The sequence below is a fragment of the Entelurus aequoreus genome, linkage group LG08 (genome assembly GCF_033978785.1).
Source record: "Entelurus aequoreus isolate RoL-2023_Sb linkage group LG08, RoL_Eaeq_v1.1, whole genome shotgun sequence".
NCBI lineage: Eukaryota > Metazoa > Chordata > Actinopteri > Syngnathiformes > Syngnathidae > Entelurus > Entelurus aequoreus.
The window spans coordinates 65,577,900-65,603,621 of record NC_084738.1 but is presented as its reverse complement, the minus strand read 5'-3'; the positions used below and the strand labels follow the sequence as shown (position 1 = coordinate 65,603,621).

Below are 25,722 nucleotides of genomic sequence, written 5' to 3'. Positions count from 1 at the left end.
TTATGGCTTTATGTTGTTGTGTTTTGTCTTATAGTTGTTTTATGGCTTTATGTTGTTGTGTTTTGTCTTATAGTTGTTGTTTTATGGCTTTATGTTGTTGTGTTTTGTCTTATAGTTGTTGTTTTATGGCTTTATGTTGTTGTGTTGTGTCTTATAGTTGTTGTTTTATGGCTTTATGTTGTTGTGTTTTGTCTTATAGTTGTTGTTTTATGGCTTTATGTTGTTGTGTTTTGTCTTATAGTTGTTGTTTTATGGCTTTATGTTGTTGTGTTTTGTCTTATAGTTGTGTTATGACTTCATGTTGTTGTGTTTTGTCTTATAGTTGTTGTTTTATGGCTTTATGTTGTTGTGTTTTGTCTTATAGTTGTTGTGTTATGGCTTTATGTTGTTGTGTTTTGTCTAATAGTTGTTGTGTTATGGCTTTTATGTTGTTGTGTTGTGTCTTATAGTTGTTGTTTTATGGCTTTATGTTGTTGTGTTTTGTCTTATAGTTGTTGTTTTATGGCTTTATGTTGTTGTGTTGTGTCTTATAGTTGTTGTGTTATGACTTCATGTTGTTGTGTTGTGTCTTATAGTTGTTGTTTTATGGCTTTATGTTGTTGTGTTTTGGCTTTATGTTGTGTCTTATAGTTGTTGTTTATGGCTTTATGTTGTTGTGTTTTGTCTTACAGTTGTTGTTTTATGGCTTTATGTTGTTGTGTTTTGTCTTATAGTTGTTGTGTTTTGCTTTATGTTGTTGTGTTTTGTCTTATAGTTGTTGTGTTATGACTTCATGTTGTTGTGTTTGGTCTTATAGTTGTTGTTTTATGGCTTTATGTTGTTGTGTTTTGTCTTATAGTTGTTGTTTTATGGCTTTATTTTGTTGTGTTTTGTCTTATAGTTGTTGTGTTTTGCTTTATGTTGTTGTGTTTTGTCTTATAGTTGTTGTGTTATGACTTCATGTTGTTGTGTTTTGTCTTATAGTTGTTGTTTTATGGCTTTATGTTGTTGTGTTTTGTCTTATAGTTGTTGTTTTATGGCTTTATGTTGTTGTGTTTTGTCTTATAGTTGTTGTTTTATGGCTTTATGTTGTTGTGTTTTGTCTTATAGTTGTTGTTTTATGGCTTTATGTTGTTGTGTTGTGTCTTATAGTTGTTGTTTTATGGCTTTATGTTGTTGTGTTTTGTCTTATAGTTGTTGTTTTATGGCTTTATGTTGTTGTGTTTTGTCTTATAGTTGTTGTTTTATGGCTTTATGTTGTTGTGTTTTGTCTTATAGTTGTGTTATGACTTCATGTTGTTGTGTTTTGTCTTATAGTTGTTGTTTTATGGCTTTATGTTGTTGTGTTTTGTCTTATAGTTGTTGTGTTATGGCTTTATGTTGTTGTGTTTTGTCTAATAGTTGTTGTGTTATGGCTTTTATGTTGTTGTGTTGTGTCTTATAGTTGTTGTTTTATGGCTTTATGTTGTTGTGTTTTGTCTTATAGTTGTTGTTTTATGGCTTTATGTTGTTGTGTTGTGTCTTATAGTTGTTGTGTTTTGGCTTTATGTTGTGTCTTATAGTTGTTGTTTTCTGGCTTTATGTTGTTGTGTTTTGTCTTATAGTTGTGTTATGAATTCATGTTGTTGTGTTGTGTCTTATAGTTGTTGTGTTATGGCTTCATGTTGTTGTGTTTTGTCTTATAGTTGTTGTGTTATGGCTTCATGTTGTTGTGTTTTGTCTTATAGTTGTTGTGTTATGGCTTCATGTTGTTGTGTTTTGTCTTATAGTTGTTGTTTTATGGCTTTATGTTGTTGTGTTTTGTCTTATAGTTGTTGTTTTATGGCTTTATGTTGTTGTGTTTTGTCTTATAGTTGTTGTTTTATGGCTTTATGTTGTTGTGTTTTGTCTTATAGTTGTTGTTTTATGGCTTTATGTTGTTGTGTTGTGTCTTATAGTTGTTGTTTTATGGCTTTATGTTGTTGTGTTTTGTCTTATAGTTGTTGTTTTATGGCTTTATGTTGTTGTGTTTTGTCTTATAGTTGTTGTTTTATGGCTTTATGTTGTTGTGTTTTGTCTTATAGTTGTGTTATGACTTCATGTTGTTGTGTTTTGTCTTATAGTTGTTGTTTTATGGCTTTATGTTGTTGTGTTTTGTCTTATAGTTGTTGTGTTATGGCTTTATGTTGTTGTGTTTTGTCTAATAGTTGTTGTGTTATGGCTTCATGTTGTTGTGTTGTGTCTTATAGTTGTTGTGTTATGGCTTCATGTTGTTGTGTTGTGTCTTATAGTTGTTGTGTTATGGCTTCATGTTGTTGTGTCTTATAGTTGTTGTTTTATGAATTCATGTTGTTGTGTTGTGTCTTATAGTTGTAGTGTTATGAATTCATGTTGTTGTGTTGTGTCTTCTAGTTGTTGTGTTATGGCTTCATGTTGTTGTGTTATGGCTTCATGTTGTTGTGTTTTGTCTTATAGTTGTTGTGTTATGGCTTCATGTTGTTGTGTCTTATAGTTGTTGTGTTATGGCTTCATGTTGTTGTGTCTTATAGTTGTTTTATGAATTCATGTTGTTGTGTTGTGTCTTATAGTTGTTGTGTTATGAATTCATGTTGTTGTGTTGTGTCTTATAGTTGTTGTGTTATGGCTTCATGTTGTTGTGTTTTGTCTTATAGTTGTTGTGTTATGGCTTCATGTTGTTGTGTTTTGTCTTATAGTTGTTGTGTTATGGCTTCATGTTGTGTTTTGTCTTATAGTTGTTGTGTTATGGCTTCATGTTGTTGTGTTTTGTCTTATAGTTGTTGTGTTATGGCTTCATGTTGTTGTGTTTTAGCTTTATGTTGTCCACTATTGAATAGAGCATAGTTGATGACGTAATGTAATAATGATTGTTTGTGAATCAACACAATAGAGCATAGTTGATGACGTAATGTAGTAATTAAGTGTCTCCTTCTGCGGTGTAAGAATAGGAACTGCTTTACTCACAATACTCCATTCCTCTCAGCAGGTCCTGGAAATAAAAGCGAGCCTGGTCCTCGCTGAACGCTTTGTCTGTAGGCACCTCCATCACCGCCCTGGGGGCACACACACACACACACACACACACACACACACACACACACACACACACACACACACACACACACACACACACACACACACACACACACACACACACACACACACACACACACACACACACACACACAACAACCCTCAGCAATGAGACTGACGCATGTTTAGTGTGATGACAAGTAAAGAAGCTTACCCTTGCTTGACCAGCTCAAACACTGCAACACAAACACACACGTCGTTAGCACAACATTTAACGACAACACTTCATTATTCTGTGTGTTGTGCATGTGTTCAGCACCTGTCGTGCATACCTTGTGCACGTGTTGTGTTTGCATATATCGTGCATGTCTTGTGCTGTGCACAGTTTTTTTTTACACGTGTTGTGCAAGTGTCGTGCCACATCAGGCACAAGACATTAAAACAACGTTGAGAATTTGTTGAATTAGGTCCTGACGTTGAGCAACTCAAACCTAACGTTGAAACAACATGCCTTTTGACCTCGTTTAATCAATGTTGGGTGGTGACATTGATTTGACATTGAAATTTGGTCATTTTCTAACAAACAACGTCTCAATTTACAAATACAACTATTTTGTATTTACGTGTATTGTTGTATCAATGTCTTGTGCAAGTGCTGTGCATGTGTTGTGTCTGTGTTGTGCAGGAAGGAAAAGTTAAGTGGGCACAACACCCAAGATAACGTTTGTGTGGGCACTACACACAAGATAAAGTTGTGAGGGCACAACACACAAGATAACGTTTGTGTGGGCACAACACACAATATAACGTTTGTGTGGCCACTACACACAAAATAAAGTGTGTGAGGGCACAACACACAAGATAAAGTGTGTGAGGGCACAACACACAAGATAAAGTGTGTGTAGGCACTACACACAAGATAAAGTGTGTGTGAGGGCACAACACACAAAATAAAGTGTGTGTGAGGGCACAACACACAAAATAAAGTGTGTGTGAGGGCACAACACACAAGATAAAGTGTGTGTGAGGGCACAACACACAAGATAAAGTTTGTGTGGGCACAACACACAAAATAAAGTTTGTGTGGGCACAACACACAAAGTTTGTGAAGGCACAACACACAAGATAAAGTTTGAGTGGGCACAACACACAAGTTAAGTTTGTGTGGGCACAACACACAAGATAAAGTTTGTGAGGGCACAAAACAAAATATAAAGTTTGTGTGGGCACAACACACAAGATAAGGTTTGTGAGGGCACAACACACAACAAAGTTTGTGCGGGCACAACACACAAGATAAAATGTGTGAGGGCACAACACACAAGATAAAGTTTGTGTAGGCACAACACACAAGATAAAGTTTGAGTGGGCACAACACACAAGTTAAGTTTGTGTGGGCACAACACACAAGATAAGGTTTGTGAGGGCACAAAACAAAATATAAAGTTTGTGTGGGCACAACACACAAGATAATGTTTGTGAGGGCGCAACACACAAGATAAAGTTTGTGAGGGCACAAAACAAAATATAAAGTTTGTGAGGGCACAACACACAAGATAACATTTTGAGGGCACAACACAAAAGGTAAAGTGTGTGAGGGCACAATACACAAGATAAAGTGTTTGTAGGCACAACACACAGGAAAAAGTGGGTGTTGGCACAACACACAAGATAATGTTTTTGAGGGCACAACACAAAGATACATTTTTTTAGGGCATAACACACAAGATAAAGTGTGTGAGGGCACAACACATAAGATAAAGTGTGTGAGGGCACAACACACAAGATAAAGTGTGTGAGGGCACAACACACAAGATAAAGTGTGTGAGGGCACAACACACAAGATAAAGTGTGTGATGGCACAACACACAAGATAAAGTGTGTGAGGGCACAACACACAGGATAAAGTGTGTGTGGTCACAACACCCAAGATAAAGTGTGTGTGGTCACAACACCCAAGATAAAGTGTGTGTGGGCACAACCCACAAGCTAAAGTGTGTGTGGGGCACAACACACAAGCTAAAGTGTGTGTGGGCACAACACACAAGCTAAAGTGTGTGTGGGCACAACACACAAGCTAAAGTGTGTGTGGGGCACAACACACAAGCTAAAGTGTGTGTGGGGCACAACACACAAGCTAAAGTGTGTGTGGGCACAACACACAAGATAAAGTTTGTGTGGGCACAACACACAAGATAAAGTGTGTTTTTTGCACAACACACAAGATAAAGTGTGTGTGTGGCACAACACACAAGCTAAAGTGTGTGTGGGCACAACACACAAGCTAAAGTGTGTGTGGGGCACAACACACAAGCTAAAGTGTGTGTGGGCACAACACACAAGCTAAAGTGTGTGTGGGCACAACACACAAGCTAAAGTGTGTGTGGGCACAACACACAAGCTAAAGTGTGTGTGGGCACAACACACAAGCTAAAGTGAGTGTGGGCACAACACACAAGATAAAGTGTGTGTGGGCACAACACACAAGCTAAAGTGTGTGTGGGCACAACACACAAGATAAAGTGTGTGTGGGCACAACACACAAGCTAAAGTGTGTGTGGGCACAACACACAAGATAAAGTGTGTGTGGGCACAACACACAAGCTAAAGTGTGTGTGGGCACAACACACAAGATAAAGTGTGTGTGGGCACAACACGCAAGCTAAAGTGTGTGTGGGCACAACACACAAGCTAAAGTGTGTGGGCACAACACACAAGCTAAAGTGTGTGTGGGCACAACATACCCATGTAGAGATGGTCCTCAGTGGGGTCATCCAAAACCTGGCAGCAAATGAGACAGGAGATGGCATAAAAGAATAAAAGATAACAAATAAAAGAAATGGAGTGGTAGATTGTCCTTCACCTCCACAAGTTTCACCACATTAGGATGGTCCAGCTTTTTCAGTATGGCGATCTCCTGGTAGACCCGTTCCAGGGGGCCTTTGAGCTGCGGCGGGCCCTCTGGGACAGCTTTGGCTCCGCGAGGGGGGGGTCTTCCTGGTGACGGGAGTGACAGGAGGAGAAGTGAGAGCATGAAAAGGCGAGGGCGAAGCGTGGTGGACTTACGTGGGAATCCTGCCTGCCTCATCAGCCTCTTCTTGGACAGAACCTTCATGGCCTGCCAGGAGGACCAGACAGACATGTTGGATCAATACAGTTAGACCACGGACATCATCTGTGGACTGTGAGACTCGTGCAATAATCCACATCTTTCAGGGGGTGATGTCATCAAGTGTAATAACAGGACTGAGTGACAACCCACAGTCAGAAGTTAAGTTACTTGTTTTTTTATTAATAAAATAAATCGTTGGCTCAAATATTTACAAAATAAAACATTTGTGGAGGATTTAATGTGGGGGCTTATTTTTAACGCCGCACTTTAAAAACATTATTACAAAAAAAAGTGGAATAAAAGAGCAAATGTAACAATAAAATGTTGTAGTATTAACATTAATAACACAAAAATGACATGCAGCCTGTTTTTTCTGTAAAACTGTTAAAGAAAAATAGTAAAAACCTTCAATGACTGAGTAGATCTGTAATTTAATTAGATATTTCAGCACTCAAATTAAAAATAATATATTATTTTTAACACTTTTAAATATTTTTAACCTTTAGTCTGATTGTTGTTGTTTTTAAACTGTCATTGTTCCAAAATAATAATGAAACAATCTATAAAAATAGTATGTACTATTAGTGTGTGCAATCTATAAAATAGTACCGGTACGTACTATTAGTGTGTACAAAGTATAAAATAGTGTGCACAAGATATAAGATAGTGTGTACTATTAGTGTGTGCAAAGTATAAAATGGTGTGTACTATTAGTGTGTACAAAGTATAAGATAGTGTGTAGTATTAGTGTGTGCAAAGTATAAGATAGTGTGTACTAATGGTGTGTACAAAGTATAAGATAGTGTGTACTAATAGTGTGTACAAAGTATAAGATAGTGTGTAGTATTAGTGTGTGCAAAGTATAAAATAGTGTGTACTATTAGTGCGTACAAAGTATAAAATAGTGTGTACTATTAGTGCGTACAAAGTATAAAATAGTGTGTACTATTAGTGCGTACAAAGCTTAAAATAGTGTGTACTATTAGTGCATACAAAGTATAAGATAGTGTGTAGTATTAGTGTGTGCAAAGTATAAGATAGTGTGTAGTATTAGTGTGTGCAAAGTATAAAGTAGAAATATGAATTCAACAACCCTCAATTACCTCACTTATTAACACGCTGATATATAGATTTATGATGATATATAGATTTCTGATGATATGATATATAGATTCATGATGATATGATATATAGATTTATGATGATATAATGATATATAGATTCATGATGATATGATGTATAGATTTATGATGATATGATGTATAGATTTATGATGATATAATAATACATAGATTTATGATGATATAATGATATATAGATTTATGATGATACAATGTTATAGATTTATGATGATATGTTATAGATTTATGATGATATGATGTATGGATTTATGATTATATGATGTATTGATTCATGATGATATAATGTTATATAGATTTATGATGATATAGATTTATGATTATAATGATATATAGATTTATGATGATATAATGTTATATAGATGTATGATATAATGATGTATAGATTTATGATGACATAATGTTATAGATTTATGATGATATAATGATATATAGATTTATGATGATATGATATATAGATTCATGACGGTATAATGTTATGTAGATTTATGATGATATAATGATATCTAGATTTATGATTATATGTTATATAGATGTATGATATATAGATTTATGATGATATAATGATATATAGATTCATGATGATATGTTATATAGTTTTATGATGATATAATGATAGATTTATGATTATATAATGTTATATAGATGTATGATATAATGATATATAGATTTATGATATGTTATACAGATTTATGATTATATAATGATATATAGATTCATGATGATATAATGTTATATAGATTCATGATGATATAATCTTATATAGATTTATGATGATAGGACATATAGATTTATGAAATGATATATAGATTTATGATGTGTTAAATAGATTTATAATGATATATAGATTCATGATTATATAATGTTATATAGATTCATGATGATATAATGTTATATAGATTCATGATGATATGATGTATAGATTTATGATGAGATTATATATAGATTTATGATGATATGATATATAGATTTATGATGATATAATGATATATAGATTCATGATGATATAATGTTATAGAGATTTATGATGATATGATATATAGATTTATGATGATATAATGTTATGTAGATTTATGATGATATAATGATATATAGATTTATGATGGTATAATGTTATGTAGATTTATGACGATATAATGATACATAGATTTATGATGATATAATGATACATAGATTTATGATGATATGATATATAGATTCATGATGATGTAATAAAATATAGATTCATTAAGATATAATGATATATAGATTTATGATATGATATATAGATTTATGATGATATAATGATATATAGATTCATGATGATATAATCCATCCATTTTCTACCGCATATGTATATATATTTATAATGATACACACACACACGTACAGCACTGTGTGCACACTTGGCTATGACGTGAGGAGTGTGTGAACTACTCACATAGTACATGTTGTCGTCTTCATTGTACGCCAGCTTGACCACACCGTAGGAGCCCTAAAAGGTCAAGACATAAGATGTGACTATGACACCCAAGATGACACACACGCACGCACGCACGTGCAGCAGCTTCCTGAAAGCAACAATAGAGAGCGCGAGCAGCTTTCAATTTAGGTTGCAGGCTAATTAGTGAAAATGTTCCATGGAGAAAAGAGGCTGGCTTCCAGGCCTGAGGGAGAAAGATGACTTCTTACTTCTACTTTGACTTCACACGCTGCAATAAATGTCTTCTTACTTCTACTTTGACTTCACACGCTTCAATAAATGTCTTTTTACTTCTACTTTGACTTCACACGCTGCAATAAATGTCTTCTTACTTCTACTTTGACTTCACACGCTGCAATAAATGTCTTCTTACTTCTACTTTGACTTCACACGCTGCAATAAATGTCTTCTTACTTCTACTTTGACTTCACACGCTGCAATAAATGTCTTCTTTCTTCTACTTTGACTTCACACGCTGCAATAAATGTCTTCTTACTTCTACTTTGACTTCCCACGCTGCAATAAATGTCTTCTTACTTCTACTTTGACTTCCCACGCTGCAATAAATGTCTTCTTACTTCTACTTTGACTTCCCACGCTGCAATAAATGTCTTCTTACTTCTACTTTGACTTCCCACGCTGCAATAAATGTCTTCTTACTTCTACTTTGACTTCACACGCTGCAATAAATGTCTTCTTACTTCTACTTTGACTTCACACGCTGCAATAAATGTCTTCTTACTTCTACTTTGACTTCACACGCTGCAATAAATGTCTTCTTTCTTCTACTTTGACTTCACACGCTGCAATAAATGTCTTCTTACTTCTACTTTGACTTCACACGCTGCAATAAATGTCTTCTTACTTCTACTTTGACTTCCCACGCTGCAATAAATGTCTTCTTACTTCTACTTTGACTTCCCACGCTGCAATAAATGTCTTCTTACTTCTACTTTGACTTCCCACGCTGCAATAAATGTCTTCTTACTTCTACTTTGACTTCACACGCTGCAATAAATGTCTTCTTACTTCTACTTTGACTTGACACGCTGCAATAAATGTCTTCTTACTTCTACTTTGACTTCACACGCTGCAATAAATGTCTTCTTACTTCTACTTTGACTTCACACGCTTCAATAAATGTTTTCTTACTTCTACTTTGACTTCACACGCTGCAATAAATGTCTTCTTACTTCTACTTTGACTTCACACGCTGCAATAAATGTCTTCTTACTTCTACTTTGACTTCCCATGCTGCAATAAATGTCTTCTTACTTCTACTTTGACTTCACATGCTGCAATAAATGTCTTCTTACTTCTACTTTGACTTCACACGCTGCAATAAATGTCTTCTTACTTCTACTTTGACTTCACACGCTGCAATAAATGACTTTCTGCTTACTGATGTATTTTGTCTTTTTCATCTTTATTTGTTTACATTATTTCACTGATGTATTTTGTCTTTTTCATCTTTATTTGTTTACATTATTTCACTGATGTATTTTGTCTTTTTCATCTTTATTTGTTTACATTATTTCATTGATGTATTTTGTCTTTTTCATCTTTATTTGTTTACATTATTTCACTGATGTATTTTGTCTTTTTCATCTTTATTTGTTTACATTATTTCACTGATGTATTTTGTCTTTTTCATCTTTATTTGATTACATTATTTAATTGATGTATTTTGTCTTTTTCATCTTTATTTGTTTACATTATTTCACTGATGTATTTTGTCTTTTTCATCTTTATTTGATTACATTATTTAATTGATGTATTTTGTCTTTTTCATATTTAATTGTTTACATTATTTCACTGATGTATTTTGTCTTTTTCATCTTTATTTGTTTACATTATTTCATTGATGTATTTTGTCTTTTTCATCTTTATTTGTTTACATTATTTCACTGATGTATTTTGTCTTTTTCATCTTTATTTGTTTACATTATTTCACTGATGTATTTTGTCTTTTTCATCTTTATTTGATTACATCATTTAATTGATGTATTTTGTCTTTTTCATCTTTATTTGTTTACATTATTTCACTGATGTATTTTGTCTTTTTCATCTTTATTTGTTTACATTATTTCACTCATGTATTTTGTCTTTTTCATCTTTATTTGTTGACATTATTTCACTATGTATTTTGTCTTTTTCATCTTTATTTGATTACATTATTTAATTGATGTATTTTGTCTTTTTCATCTTTATTTATTTACATTATTTCACTGATGTATTTTGTCTTTTTCATCCTTATTTGTTTACATTATTTCACTGATGTATTTTGTCTTTTTCATCTTTATTTGTTTAAATTATTTCACTGATGTATTTTGTCTTTTTCATCTTTATTTGTTAACATTGTTTCACTGATGTATTTTGCCTTTTTCATCTTTATTTATTTACATTATTTCACTGATGTATTTTGTCTTTTTCATCTTTATTTGTTTACATTATTTCACTGATGTATTTTGTCTTTTTCATCTTTATTTGATTACATTATTTAATTGATGTATTTTGTCTTTTTCATCTTTATTTGTTTACATTATTTCACTGATGTATTTTGTCTTTTTCATCTTTATTTGTTGACATTATTTCACTGATGTATTTTGTCTTTATCTTTATTTATTTACATTATTTCACTGAAGTATTTTGTCTTTATCTTTATTTATTTACATTATTTCACTGATATATTTTGTCTTTATATTTATTTACTTACATCACTGATGTATTATGTCTTTATCTTTATTTATTTACATTATTTCACTGATGTATTTTGTCTTTATCTTTATTTATTTGCTTTATTTCACTGTTATATTTTGTCTTTTTAAATCTTTATTTCCATTACAGTTAATTTTTTTGCACATCAAGGATTTCTAGTCCAATGCTCATCCCTTCATCCTACATTTTAATTAAGGCACACAGAAAATCCACTGTGCCTGGAGAGCACCTATTTATAATCTTATCCATCTTGCAACTCTCTGCTGGGACTTCTGCTTCACACACACACACACACACACACACACACACACACACACACACACACACACACACACGCACACGCACACACACACAGACAGACCCACAGATAACACAGAGAGAGCGGGAGAAAGGAGGACATCCGGGGAGAGGAGGAGAGGATATGAGAGAGCAGTAAATGTTCTGTTTGATGAGTTCTACAGAAATGTCAGACATGTTGTACTACGTGTGAAGGAAATGTCAGACATGTTGTACTACGTGTGAAGGAAATGTCAGACATGTTGTACTACGTGTGAAGGAAATGTCAGACATGTTGTACTACGTGTGAAGGGAGAAAGTGACTAGAGGAACAATCCAGACTTTACCTTTCCAATCTCATCCTTCAGCTTGTACTGGTTGAGCTGCACACAGTCCTTAGAGGTAGTCCGACAGTGGAGAGGGGACAGAAAACAAGAACATGTTGGCTGGCTTGTTGTGAAAAGAGCTCAGCAAGAACATCACAAGTGTTGTGAGTCAACACACACACAGAGCACTTATAGGCAGAAACAGTGTGCAGAATGGACGGAGTTTGCCTCCAAAACTATCGATAAAGTTGAGGCTATAAACACTGAAGCTCTGCAAACACTGCTATAAAACATAGCCAGCCAGCGGCTAACGCCCCTCCGCAGTGTTTTAGCTACTTCTAAATCACTAATCCCGGCCCTGTATCACACCGTAGGAGGATACAATAGCTCACAGCTAATAGCAAGCTGGCGCTCCTCAATGTAAACAAATGGGTGGATCTGTACAAATAAGGTACAAGAGTCGTATATAGTCGATACTACAATGATGACTTTGATATTGTTATTATCACAAAATAATTTCTAATTTTCTTTTTATTCATAAAGTGATGAAATACATCCCTGTACACGAGAGAACTATAATTAGAACTACCATACCAAAACTAACGTAAAGTATCAAAGAAGAGAAGAATACGTGATGATTACATTTGAACAGAAGTGTAGATAGAACATGTAAAAACAGGAAGTGAGCAGATATTAACAGGAAATGAAGAAGCAGTGTTGACAAAATAAAATGACACAATATGTTACTGCATACGTCAGCCTTTGTTTGTTTACTTACTACTAAAATAGAAGTTGTCCAGTATGTTCAACATCTTACTTCATGACAACATTCTTCTTTAATTGCAATAAAAAGCATATGTTTCATGTAACATAACATCTTATTTGCTAAAATAAAGCCAATAATGACAATGTGTGTGTCTGTATTTCTGAAAAGTACGGAAACACGTGTTGGTGGCGTTATTTAGTTGTGGGTACTTGGACCACATAAAAACAACGTTGAGCGCGTGGGAGGATGAGTTTGTCCTGCGTTGTGTGAGGAGAAGAGAGCGAGGACGGCACAGAAGGAGGCGATGACGAAGCCAGCTGCTATTTTGAAAAGTGTGGCGCAGCCAGCTCTCACCGGAAGACACATGACTAACTACTTGGTTGTTTCTCTAGTGGAAGGAACTAATGGCAAACATCCACAGCGGAGGTGTCCAAAGTGAAACTTAACAGAAAATAATTTTTTTAAAAAAAGTGGAATAAAAGATCAAAAATGTAACAATACAAAGTTGCAATGTTGACTCTAATAACACAAATCTGCCATGCAGGCGGTTTGTTTCTTTAAAATTGTCATTGCTCAAAAATAAAAGTGAATTTAAATTATTGACCTGTTGAAGGCTCCAATTACTTCACATCAAATATCACACTTTGAAATATTTATTAGGGTAAATATTGCCTATTTTGTGTCTTTGTCTCAAGACTTAAGTGTTGAAAGTAAAATAAAAATTCTAAAAAAGTTTTACTTATTCTTAACATTTTTATGATTCTTTTGGATCCCCAAGAGTTTTAGTGCATTTTTTTTTTAATGTCATTGCCCAATAAATAATAATGAATTAAAATCAATGTTGTTATGAATTATTGACATACTTAAGGCTCCAATTACTTCACATCAAATATTACACTGTGAAATATTTATTGGGGAAAATATTGCCTATTTTGTGCCTTTGCCATAAAAAAAGTGTTCTTGGACAAAAAGAGCATAAAACAAACTAACTAAAATAACAAAAAATAATAAAAACTTTTAATCGACGCATATAACTGCAGTGTTTCCCATAAACAGCCAAGATACGTGTGGTGGTGGGGGCGTGGCTATGGGCGTGGTCACCATGACATCATCGAGAAATTTGCATAATTTACTACAATGATATGATTTTCTCTAAAAACGCTCAAAAAATGTATACTTACTAATTAATAATAACAGTTTTGTTTTAAACGTCCATCCTTACATCCATCCATTTTACAATATAATTACAACACTTTATGTACATATTTATATACAGATTTGAACAATAAGTTATTCACTGTAATATATTTATTAATTGTGGTTCTTACAAAAAATATATCTTATGAAATATAAAAGCTAAAATGTCTCTTAAAGCTCTGCCCCTTTAATTAGTGCATACTAAATAATTTAACTTTAGCCTACTACTACAACCATATTATTTACCAGCAACATAAAGTGAAACAGAGGCAGAGGTGTCCTGCCACAGTCAGTAACAAATGAATTATTGACCTATTTAAGGCTCCAATTACTTCACATCAAATATTACACTTTGAAATATTTTTTGGGGGAAATATTGCATATTTTGTGTCTTTGCCATAAAAAAAGTGTTCTTGGACAAAAAGAGCATAAAACAATCAAACAAAAATAACAAAGAATAATAAAAACTTTTAATCAACGCATATAACTGAAGTTTATCTCGAGAATTAAGTGTTCAAAGTAAAATAAAAAATTCTAAAAAAGTGTCACTTTTTTAAAAAAAAAATTATGAGTGGGGCTCTTTTGGATGCCCAAGAATTTTAGTGTTTTTTTTTAATGTAATGCTCAAAAAATAATGACGAATTAAAATCAATGTTGTTATGAATTATTGACCTATTTAAGGCACCAATTACTTCACATCAAATATTACACTTTGAAATATTTTTTGGGGAAAATATTGCATATTTTGTGTCTTTGCCATAAAAAAGGTGTGATTGGACAAAAAGAGCATAAAACAATCAAACAAAAATAACAAAGAATAATAAAAACTTTTAATCGACACATATATCTGGAGTTTATCTACAGACTTAAGTGAAAAATTCTAAAAAAAAGTATGACTTATTCTTAACATTTTTATGAGTGGGGCTCTTTTGGATCCCCAAGAATTTTAGTGCGATTTTTTTTTTTCCAATGTCATTGCCCAATAAATAATAATGAATTAAAATCAATGTTGCTATGAATTATTGACATATTTAAGGTTCCAATTACTTCACATCAAAAATCACAATTTGAAATATTTATTGGGGTAAATATTGCATATTTTGTGCCTTTGCCATAAAAGTTTTCTTTGAGAAAAAGGGAATAAAACAAACAAACAAAAAAATAAATAAATAAATAAAAATTTACAATAATATAATCTGAAGTAGATCTATTCTAGAGACTTAAGTGTTGAAAGAAAAAAATAAATCATAAAAAAGTATGACTTATTTTTAACACGTTTATTTTTTTTTAACTGTCATTATTAAAAAAATAATAATCAATAGTTGTTATGAATTATTGACCTATTTAGGGCTCCACTTACATCCTATCAAATATTACACTTTGGGGGAAAAAAATTGAGGGGGTGGGGGGAATAGTTTTTAAATATGCAAACAGAAAATAGTTGTAATATAAGTTTTTTCTTTGAACATAATTGCATAAAATAAACATTTAAAAAAAATCATTTTAAAAATGATTTAAAACTTTTAATTAACGGATACATCAGATGTTGATCTAGAGACTTAAGTGTTGAAAGTAAAAAATACATTTTAAAAATAAGTTTTAAGAATAAGTCATGCTTTATTCTTAACATTTTTATGAGTGGGGCTCTTTTGGATTTTGTTTTGCCCCAAAAAATGATGAATGTTGTTATGAATTATTGACCTAAGTATTTAAGGCTCCAATTACTTCACATCAAATATAAATATTGCATATTTTGTGCCTTTGCCATAAAAAAAGTGTTCTTTGACAATAACGGCATAAAACAAACAAACGAAAAATAACAAAGAATACTAAAAACTTTTAATCAACGCATATAACTTAAGTTTATCTAGAGACTTAAGTGTTGAAAATAAAATTAAAATGTTTTAAAAGTATGACTTATTCTTGACATTTTTATGAGTGAGGCTTTTTTGGATCCCCAAGAATTTTAGTGGGATTCTTTGTTTCAATGTCATTGCCCCAAAAATAATAATGAATTAAAATCAATGTTATGACTTGACATCTTTAAGGCTCTAACTACTTCACATCAAATGTTACACTTTGAAATATTTTTTAGGGAAAATATTGCATATTTTGGGCCTTTGCCATAAAAATGTTTTCTTTGAGAAAAAAGGCAAAAAAACCAAACAAAAAATTAAAAAATATATAGAAATTTACAATAATATAATCTGAAGTAGATCTATTCTAGAGACTTAAGTGTTTGAAAGAAAATAATAAATCATAAAAAACTATGACTTATTTTTAACACGTTTATGGCCCTTTTGGATCCACTGAGAATTTTAGTGGGATAACTGTCATTATTTTAAAAAATTAAATAATTGTTGTTATGAATTATTGCCATATTACGGCTCCAGTTACTTCATATCCAATACTACACTTTGAAATATGTTTTGGGGGGGATCGTTTTTTAAATATGCAAACAGAAAATATTTTTTAAATATTCGTTTTTCCTTTGAACATAAAGGGCATAAAAAAAACTTTTTTTTAAAAAAAACATTAAAAAAAATATAAAAACTTTTAATCGACGGATAAATCTGATAGTGACATATACATGTATATATGTATATATATATATATATATATATATATATATATATATATATATATATATATATATATATATATATATATATATATATATATATATATATATATATACTGTACATATATATATTGATTGATATATATATATATACTGTATATTCTGTACATATATATATTGATTGATTGATTGATATATATATATGGTATATATATATATATATCAACATGGCCCCCACATGTTTTAATTTTTCAGTGTGCGGCCCTCAGTGGAAAAAGTTTGGACACCCCAGATCTACAGTCTATCTACAGTATTTCTACAGTACATCTACTGTACATCTAAAGTATGGACTAAGCAATCTTACCTTTGCCTTCCTAAAGCTCGGCCTTCAGTGGCAATGCTGCTTCTGACAGATACATACTGTATGAGGGAAACTACATAATACTTGAAAAACATGAATATACTTTTGTCCTCTTATTAATACACAGTTAGTTATACCTAGCAAACACACTCCAAACAAAGTATTTCCTCAAATAGTTGCCCTAACAGATGCCTGATGATAAGGAGTTATCAATGATTAGTAATTAGGTCATTAGTAGTAGTATGAAGTAGCATTATTTCTTTCTGGCAACATTGCTAATATGCTACAAGAAATAAACCTAAAAAGGTATTTTAGAAGACAAGTGCAGTAGTACCTCAACGCACCAGTATTTTTTAGATACAAATTGGTGTTACGAGCCTCCCCACCACTAGTTGGCAGAGTGAACGTCTGGGTGGACCTAAAAAACAACAACATTAAAACATCCTATTTTACTCGCTAGCATTAGTGTATAGCTAGCTAGAGATGGACATAACTTTGTTTTTCCAAGCATTCTTGTGAAAAAAGTGGATGATGTCATTGAATTAAAGACATAAATCATCAAAAAGACGAAAGGTAGTTTTTCTTCAAAAGGCATGTTACGTGTTAAAATGGTGATGTTTTAGTCATGAGCAAGGTGTATAAAGCTCCAATAAAGCAACACAACAACTCATCCCATTCAAAGAAGGCGTAAAAGTGTGTGTATTTTGAAAACAAAGGTAAATACACCAGGAAGTAGGAGAACATGCTATGAAATATCAGAAGGAGGAAGAAAGAAGAGGAATGAAGATGTCCAGCATACCTGGAGGTCTGTGATGGACACGCTGTGGGACTCCACGGTGGGGCGGCGCAGCAGGCGCGGCGAGGAGTGCGGCGACGTGATGGGCGAGTATGGCAAGGAAGGGTAGATGTAGCGGCCGTTGAGTCCCGGCGAGCCGCACGGCGACGTCGGCGTCTGCGAGCGCTCCTGCAGCGACAGCTTCCTGTCCGACAGGCTCAGGCGAGCTCTTTGCTCCTCCGTGGCGGGCAGCAGAGCCTCCGAGCGAGCCGCCGCGTGGGATACAAGGTCGCAGGATGGCGTGGGGAAAGGCAGCGTCTCCGAACTGTCCATTTCCTCTTCCTGAAATGTGACCAAACGTGTGTGAGAAGAACATTCTTTCATGAAAGCAACATATATACAGTATATACTGTACACATGTATACATACAGTATATACACATATATACATACAGTATATACACATGTATACATACAGTACATACACATGTATACAAACAGAATATATATATGTATACATACATACACACACACACACATATATATGTGTATATATACATATGTATACATATATATGTACTGTATGTTTACATAGACACATGTATACATATATACACGTGTATACATGTATATATGTACTGTATGTTTACATATACACATGTATACATATATACACGTGTAAATATTGTGTATACATACATATATACACGTGTAAATATTGTGTATACAAACATACATACATACACATACATATATATATATACACACACACATATATACATACACACACACACACACGTTTATATGTATATATACACATGTATATATGTACACTTGTATATAATATACATGTATATACTGTATGTACACATGTATATAATATACACGTATATACGTACCCATGTATATATACGTACCCATGTATATATGTACACATGTATATAATATACATGTATATAGTATGCATGTATATAATATACATGTATATAGTATGCATGTATACATGTATATAATATACATGTACATATAAGTAAACATGTATACATACACTATACATATATATGTGTAAACATTGTGTATGCATATACAGTATATATATACATATATATATATATATATACACATATATATATACACATATATACACATATATATATACACATATATATATATATATATATATACACATATATATATATATATACACATATATATATACACATATATATATATATATACACATATATATATACACATATATATATATATATACACATATATACATATACATATATATATATATATACACATATATACATATACATATATATATATATATATATATATATATATATATATATATATATATATACACACACACACACGTTTATATGTATAAATACACATGTATTCATATATACACATGTACATATATACATGTATATATGTACACTTGTATATAATATACATGTATATATGTACACATGTATATAATATACATGTATATATGTACACATGTATATAATATACATGTATATAATATGCATGTATACATGTATATAGTATACATGTACATATAAGTGAACATGTACTGTATATATACACTATACATATATACACATGTATACATATATACACATGTATATATATGTACACATGTATATATACACATGTACACATATATACATATATATAATATACATGTACATATAAGTATACATGTTATTTACACTATACATATATACACATGTAATGTATACATACATACACATGTATACACATATAAATGTGTATACACGTGTATGTATATATATATATATATATATATATATATATATATATATATATATATATATATATATATATATATATATATATATACACACATGTGTATATATACACATATACATGTATATATGTATGTTTACATATATACGTATACATATACACAGACGTATACATATATACACGTGTTTACATACTGTATATACACATGTACACATATATAAATGTATATATATATTGCACATGGGCACACGCACACACATACACACACACACACAAACAACTACAGCACATAACAGATAGCTAGCTACTAATCTTAGCTAACATTGAATATTTGACTATATATGTATGTATATACTGTACCTGTGTTACTGTAACTGTGTAACTTGTAGATGTCAGACAACAACGTAACAGATGTCATATATGTCACATACAACAATGTAACTTTAAAGGAGCCCAATTATGAAAAAGCAACTTCTCCCACCAATTGGTACTTGCTGGTGTGTATTTGGATCCGCACAAGTCCCGAAAATATCTAATCAATCTGGCCTTCCTTCATACTCCCACATATTCCACAACTTGTGACCTTGTATTCCTGTTGTTGATGTCAGCGATATACTGTATGGTAGGAATGTACCCAAAGTGCCATTGGAGTAAATAAGTGTGGAGGGGGGCGTGGCCTGCGGGCCTGCCACGGAACGGGGTGTGAAAGGACCGGCCTCGAAGGCAGCGACAGGTGAGTATGGGCCTTGTTATCTAATCACCTGTCGCCTTTATTAGCAGCAGCCGGAACGAGACACGGGAGTTGGAGTTGGGAGCTGGAGAGAGAGCGAGAGTGAGACGCATAAAAGAGACTGCTGAAAAGCAATTCGAGACTGTTGTAATAAAAAAAGATTGTATTCAAACTGTCTACCGGACTCAAGGAGGATCTTTCGGGCTCAGGAGAACCCCCACGGCAAACAGACCTTTTACAATAAGCTATCCTCTTGTTGTGGGGCAGACTGGCTCGTACATGCACATGCATCCTCCGCTGTTGCCATTTCTCATACAAAGTAGTGTACAGTTCTCACTTGTATCTGTCAGTAGACTCGCTATGGAAGCACTAAAAACTACAAGATGGCTGACTGGGCGAAGACACTGTTGAAGTGGAGGCACGTAAATAAGAGCGTGACATCTTTAAGGATGATGTCAGGCGTGGCGTGGAGACAAAGTCACGCTTTCCCGGGCGCTCACCTCCTCCTCCTGCGCTCGTCCTGCGCTCGCCCTCGTGCTGGGTTCGCACTCCGTCACCACGATGAGGGACTCCATGGGGTCGGGCGAGGGCGCCTCGGGGTGGACGCTCAGTGGCGGCGCCGGGCAGCTGCACAGCAGATCTGGGAGGGTCTGGGAGGGCTGCGTGGTGGGCACATGACCGCCGCGGGCCTCAGAAGCGGGCCATGGGCCGGCGTGACAAGGCAACATGGCGCCTCTCCACAAACGACTGCTCCATCAGACGCCAACCTCAGGCCTGATGATGCCTGCAAGGAGGAGACAACTTATATTAGAATATGTTTTACTCATTCATGTCCTTTCCTTAATCAGCAATCTGAACCAATCGTGACTTGAAGTCTTTTATATCATTATGGCTCCAACTAAAGCCACTGCACTGCCCTGAAAGTCTGCAGACACTCTAGAGCAGGGGTCACCAACCTTTTTGAAACCAAGAGCTACTTCTTGGGTACTGATTAATGCGAAGGGCTACCAGTTTGATACACACTTAAATAAATTGCCAGAAATAGTCAATTTGCTCAATTTACCTTTAACTCTATGTTATTATTAATAATTAATGATATTTACACTTAATTGAACGGTTTAAAAGAGGAGAAAACATGAAAAAAATGACAATTAAATTTTGAAACATAGTTTATCTTCAATTTGGACTCTTTAAAATTCAAAATTCAACTGAAAAAAAGAAGAGAAAAACTAGCTAATTCGAATCTTTTTGAAAAAATAAAAAAAAGAATTTAAGGAACATTATTAGTAATTTTTCCTGATTAAGATTAATTTTAGAATTTTGATGACATGTTTCAAATAGATTAAAATCCAATCTACACTTTGTTAGAATATATAACAAATTGGACCAAGCTATATTTCTAACAAAGACAAATCATTATTTCTTCTAGATTTTCCAGAACAAAAATTTTAAAAGAAATTCAAAAGACTTTGAAATAAGATTTAAATTTGCTTCTACAGATTTTCTAGATTTGCCGGAATAATTTTTTTGAATTTTAATCATAATAAGTTTGAAGAAATATTTCACAAATATTCTTCGTCGAAAAAACTGAAGCTAAAATGAAGAATTCAATTAAAATGTATTTCTTATTCTTTACAATAAAAAAAATAAATGTACTTGAACATTGATTTAAATTGTCAGAAAAGAAGAGGAAGGAATTTAAAAGGTAAAAAGGTATATGTGTTTAAAAATCCTAAAATCAGTTTTAAGGTTGTATTTTTTTCTCTAAAATTGTCTTTCTGAAAGTTATAAGAAGCAAAGTAAAAAAATTCATGAATTTATTTAAACAAGTGAAGACCAAGTCTTTAACATATTTTCTTGGATTTTCAAATTTTATTTGAGTTTTGTCTTTCTTAGAATTAAAAATGTCGGGCAAAGCGAGACCAGCTTGCTAGTAAATAAATACAATTTAAAAAATAGAGGCAGCTCACTGGTAAGTGCTGCTATTTGAGCTATTTTTAGAACAGGCCAGCGGGCTACTCATCTGGTCCTTACGGGGTACCTGATGCCCGCGGGCACCGCGTTGGTGACCCCTGCACTAGACCCACATATAAGACGACAATCTACTCTGCAAGACCTGCTTTTGAAGAAATATTACTTTATGATCAGTGTTGGGTTAGTTACTGAAAACCAGTAACTAGTTACAGTTACTAGTTACTTTATTTCAAAAGTAACTCAGTTATTAACTCAGTTACTTACACCAAAAAGTAATGCGTTACTGTGAAAAGTAACTATTTAGTTACTTCTTTTTTTCTACTTTTTTTTAAAGCTCCCATTAATGCCCTTTTAGCCTTCATTTCAGTCCTGTTATTGCACTGGAGAATAATACAATCTGTTGATCAGCGCTAGGATTTTTCAAAATGGGGTCCTTAAGTCATAAAAATGGGGTCCTACAGTAAATTTTTGGGGTCCCACTTTTTTGTAAGCGTTTTGAAAAAAAAAAAAAGATAAACGTATGCATTATCCTGTTGTATCTCACATTCTATATTGTGTTTTGGAAAAAGGTTGTCATTAATTTTACTTAATTCATTAAAAAAAACAATTAAAAAAGAAAACAAATTTGTATACATATGTATTCAGTTATAAACATTAATTCACTTTCTTTTTTCCTTCATAGATCTAAACTTTACCGCTGCTGGTAGTTTTTTCTATGTTTTTATTTAATAAGTTTAATAAGTTAATGGTGTGCCAGGGCATAAATACATTTTATATTTAACGCTTAAATCTCTGGAGTCTACATCAACTTCTGATCTATCCCTCATTTCAAAATGTTTTAGTTTTTTTTATGTTGTTTTTTTGTTTGTTGGTTTTCCGCCCTTTTTTGTCAAACAAAACTATGTTTTTAATAGCAAACACACAAAATATGCAAAATCTTCCACCAAAAATGTTTTTCTAAGTGGAATATTTGATGTGAAGTAATCGGAACCTTGGATAGGTCAATAATTCATAATAACATTGATTTTGATTCAATATTATGTTGTGAACAATGACAGTTTGAAAGAAACTGATTAACGTGGACCCCGACTTAAACAAGTTGAAAAACGTATTTGGGTGTTACCATTTAGTGGTCAATTGTAGGGAATATGTACTGTACTGTGCAATCTACTAATAAAAGTCTCAATCAATCAATCCACTCCCTCGCTCTTTCTGTCTCTGCCCCTCCCTCACGAATGCTGCTGCGTGCGCACAATTTGTTTTGTTTTTAACCCCTTTTTTACCCTGAACGTACATTGAAAATACACGCAACCCTAACTCAAAATGCCGGACATTTGAGGCATTTAAGAAACTCCGCCCGGACAGCCCCGCAAAAGAAGACATGTACGGGGAAAAGAGGACGCATGGTCAGTCTAGAACAGGGGTCACCAACCTTTTTGAAACCAAGAGCTACTTCTTGGGTACTGATTAATGCGAAGGGCTACCAGTTTGATACACACTTAAATAAATTGCCAGAAATAGCAAATTTGCTCAATTTACCTTTAACTCTATGTTATTATTAATAATTAATTGTATTTATCATTGTGGAAACACTGATCATCTTAATGATTTCTCACATTAAATATATATAGAAACAGATAAATATCAATATGCAACACTTTATTTTTATATTTTCTCTAAGTGCACATTTTTCAAATTGAACATTTTCAAATGATCACTTCTAAGACAGTCTTGTGAAATCACAATATCCCATTTTAACTAGCGAGCCACTAAAATTTTTTTAACAAATCATGAATTACTTTGCACCATGTTTGTACAAATAATAACTCATGTAAAATAAAAAAATAAAAATAGAAATAATTTATGGAACATCATTAGTAATTTTTCCTGATTAAGATTAATTTTAGAATTTTGATGACATGTTTTAAATAGGTTAAAATCCAATCTGCACTTTGTTAGAATATATAACAAATTGGACCAAGCTATATTTCTAACAAAGACAAATCATTATGTCTTCTAGATTTTCCAGAACAAAAATTTTAAAAGAAATTCAAAAGACTTTGAAATAAGATTTTAATTTGATTCTACAGATTTTCTAGATTTGCCAGAATATTTTTTTGGAATTTTAATCATAATAAGTTTGAAGAAATATTTCACAAATATTATTTGTTGAAAAAACAGAAGCTAAAATGAAGAATTAAATTACAATTTATTTATTATTCTTTAAAAAATAAATTTACTTGAACATTGATTTAAATTGTCAGGAAAGAAGAGGAAGGAATTTAAAAGGTAAAAAGGTATATGTGTTTAAAAATCCTAAAATCATTTTTAAGGTTGTATTTTTTCTCTAAAACTGTCTTTCTGAAAGTTATAGAAGCAAAGTAAAAAAATTAATGAATGTATTTAAACAGGTGAAGACCAAGTCTTTAAAATATTTTCTTGGATTTTCAAATTCTATTTGAGTTTTGTCTCTCTTAGAATTAAAAATGTCGAGCAAAGCGAGACCAGCTTGCTAGTTGTGGGGAGGCGGGGCCGGCGGACCGACGGCGCCCGTTCCAAGATGGCGGCGAGGAGGCGTGGACGAGCGAGCGGCAAGGCGGGGTGCGCTGGGAGCGACGCCGCCATCAGCACAAGGTGCGTGGAGCGCGCAGCTGTGGACAGTGCAATCACCCTCTCGGACCGTATAAAAGGGCGAGAGACGTGAACATCAAGAAAGGAGACGGAGAAAGACGGCGGACGGGAGGAAACCATCCTCTGCTGCCACGCAAACGACGGCGACGTGTTGCTGAAAAGCAGACGGCGGACGGGAGGAAACCATTCGTGTGCTCACGTGAGAAAAAAGGCAGCTGCTGAAAAGCACGCAAAAGACTCTGTGATTGAAATAATAAAGAAGTCTAACCCGTCTCACGACAATGTCTTCCCTGGATGGTCCTGAGAACCTGCACGACAGGACTGTCACACTAGTAAATAAATACAATTTAAAAAATAGAGGCAGCTCACTGGTAAGTGCTGCTATTTGAGCTATTTTTAGAACAGGCCAGCGGGCGACTCATCTGGTCCTTACGGGCGAACTGGTGCCCGCGGGCACCGCGTTGGTGACTCCTGGTCTAGAATATCTCCATGTTAAGAAACTCTGCTTCAGCTGCACCATGCCTTGTTTAGTAAACACAGACACGCACGCCCCCCCCCCCCCCCCCCCCCCAGCGCCCCACACCCACACCCACACCCAGACACACACACACAGCGCCTCTTCTCTTATCCCCGTTGTGACACAGGAAGAATCAGAAGGACGACACTGCAACTCTCCAATAAAACACACTCAGATCTTCTGTTTTTAGCCGATACTACATAAAAGATAACGTAAAATAACGCAGTAACGCATCATGTAGTAACGGTAACTGAGTTACTGAATATAAAAAATAACGCGTTAGATTACTAGTTACCGCCGAAACTAACAGCGTTACAGTAACGCAATATAAGACGACGATAAGAGACCTTGTCTTTTTTTA

At 33.4% G+C, this 25,722-nt stretch overlaps 1 protein-coding gene across 1 annotated transcript in view; it reads right to left on the bottom strand.

The window, feature by feature from the left end:
* Positions 1-25,722, bottom strand: part of LOC133656153 (calcium/calmodulin-dependent protein kinase kinase 2-like) — a 39,152-nt gene that overhangs the window by 11,978 nt on the left and 1,452 nt on the right. The window contains exons 2-10 of the mRNA XM_062057040.1: positions 20,740-21,023; positions 17,747-18,064; positions 12,064-12,111; positions 8,681-8,734; positions 6,076-6,127; positions 5,873-6,006; positions 5,754-5,790; positions 3,224-3,245; positions 2,941-3,029 (exon numbers count right to left, since the gene is read on the bottom strand). Coding sequence (XP_061913024.1) covers positions 2,941-3,029; positions 3,224-3,245; positions 5,754-5,790; positions 5,873-6,006; positions 6,076-6,127; positions 8,681-8,734; positions 12,064-12,111; positions 17,747-18,064; positions 20,740-20,967 — 982 coding nt within the window. The 5' untranslated portion in view covers positions 20,968-21,023. The remainder of the gene's footprint in view (positions 1-2,940; positions 3,030-3,223; positions 3,246-5,753; positions 5,791-5,872; positions 6,007-6,075; positions 6,128-8,680; positions 8,735-12,063; positions 12,112-17,746; positions 18,065-20,739; positions 21,024-25,722) is intronic.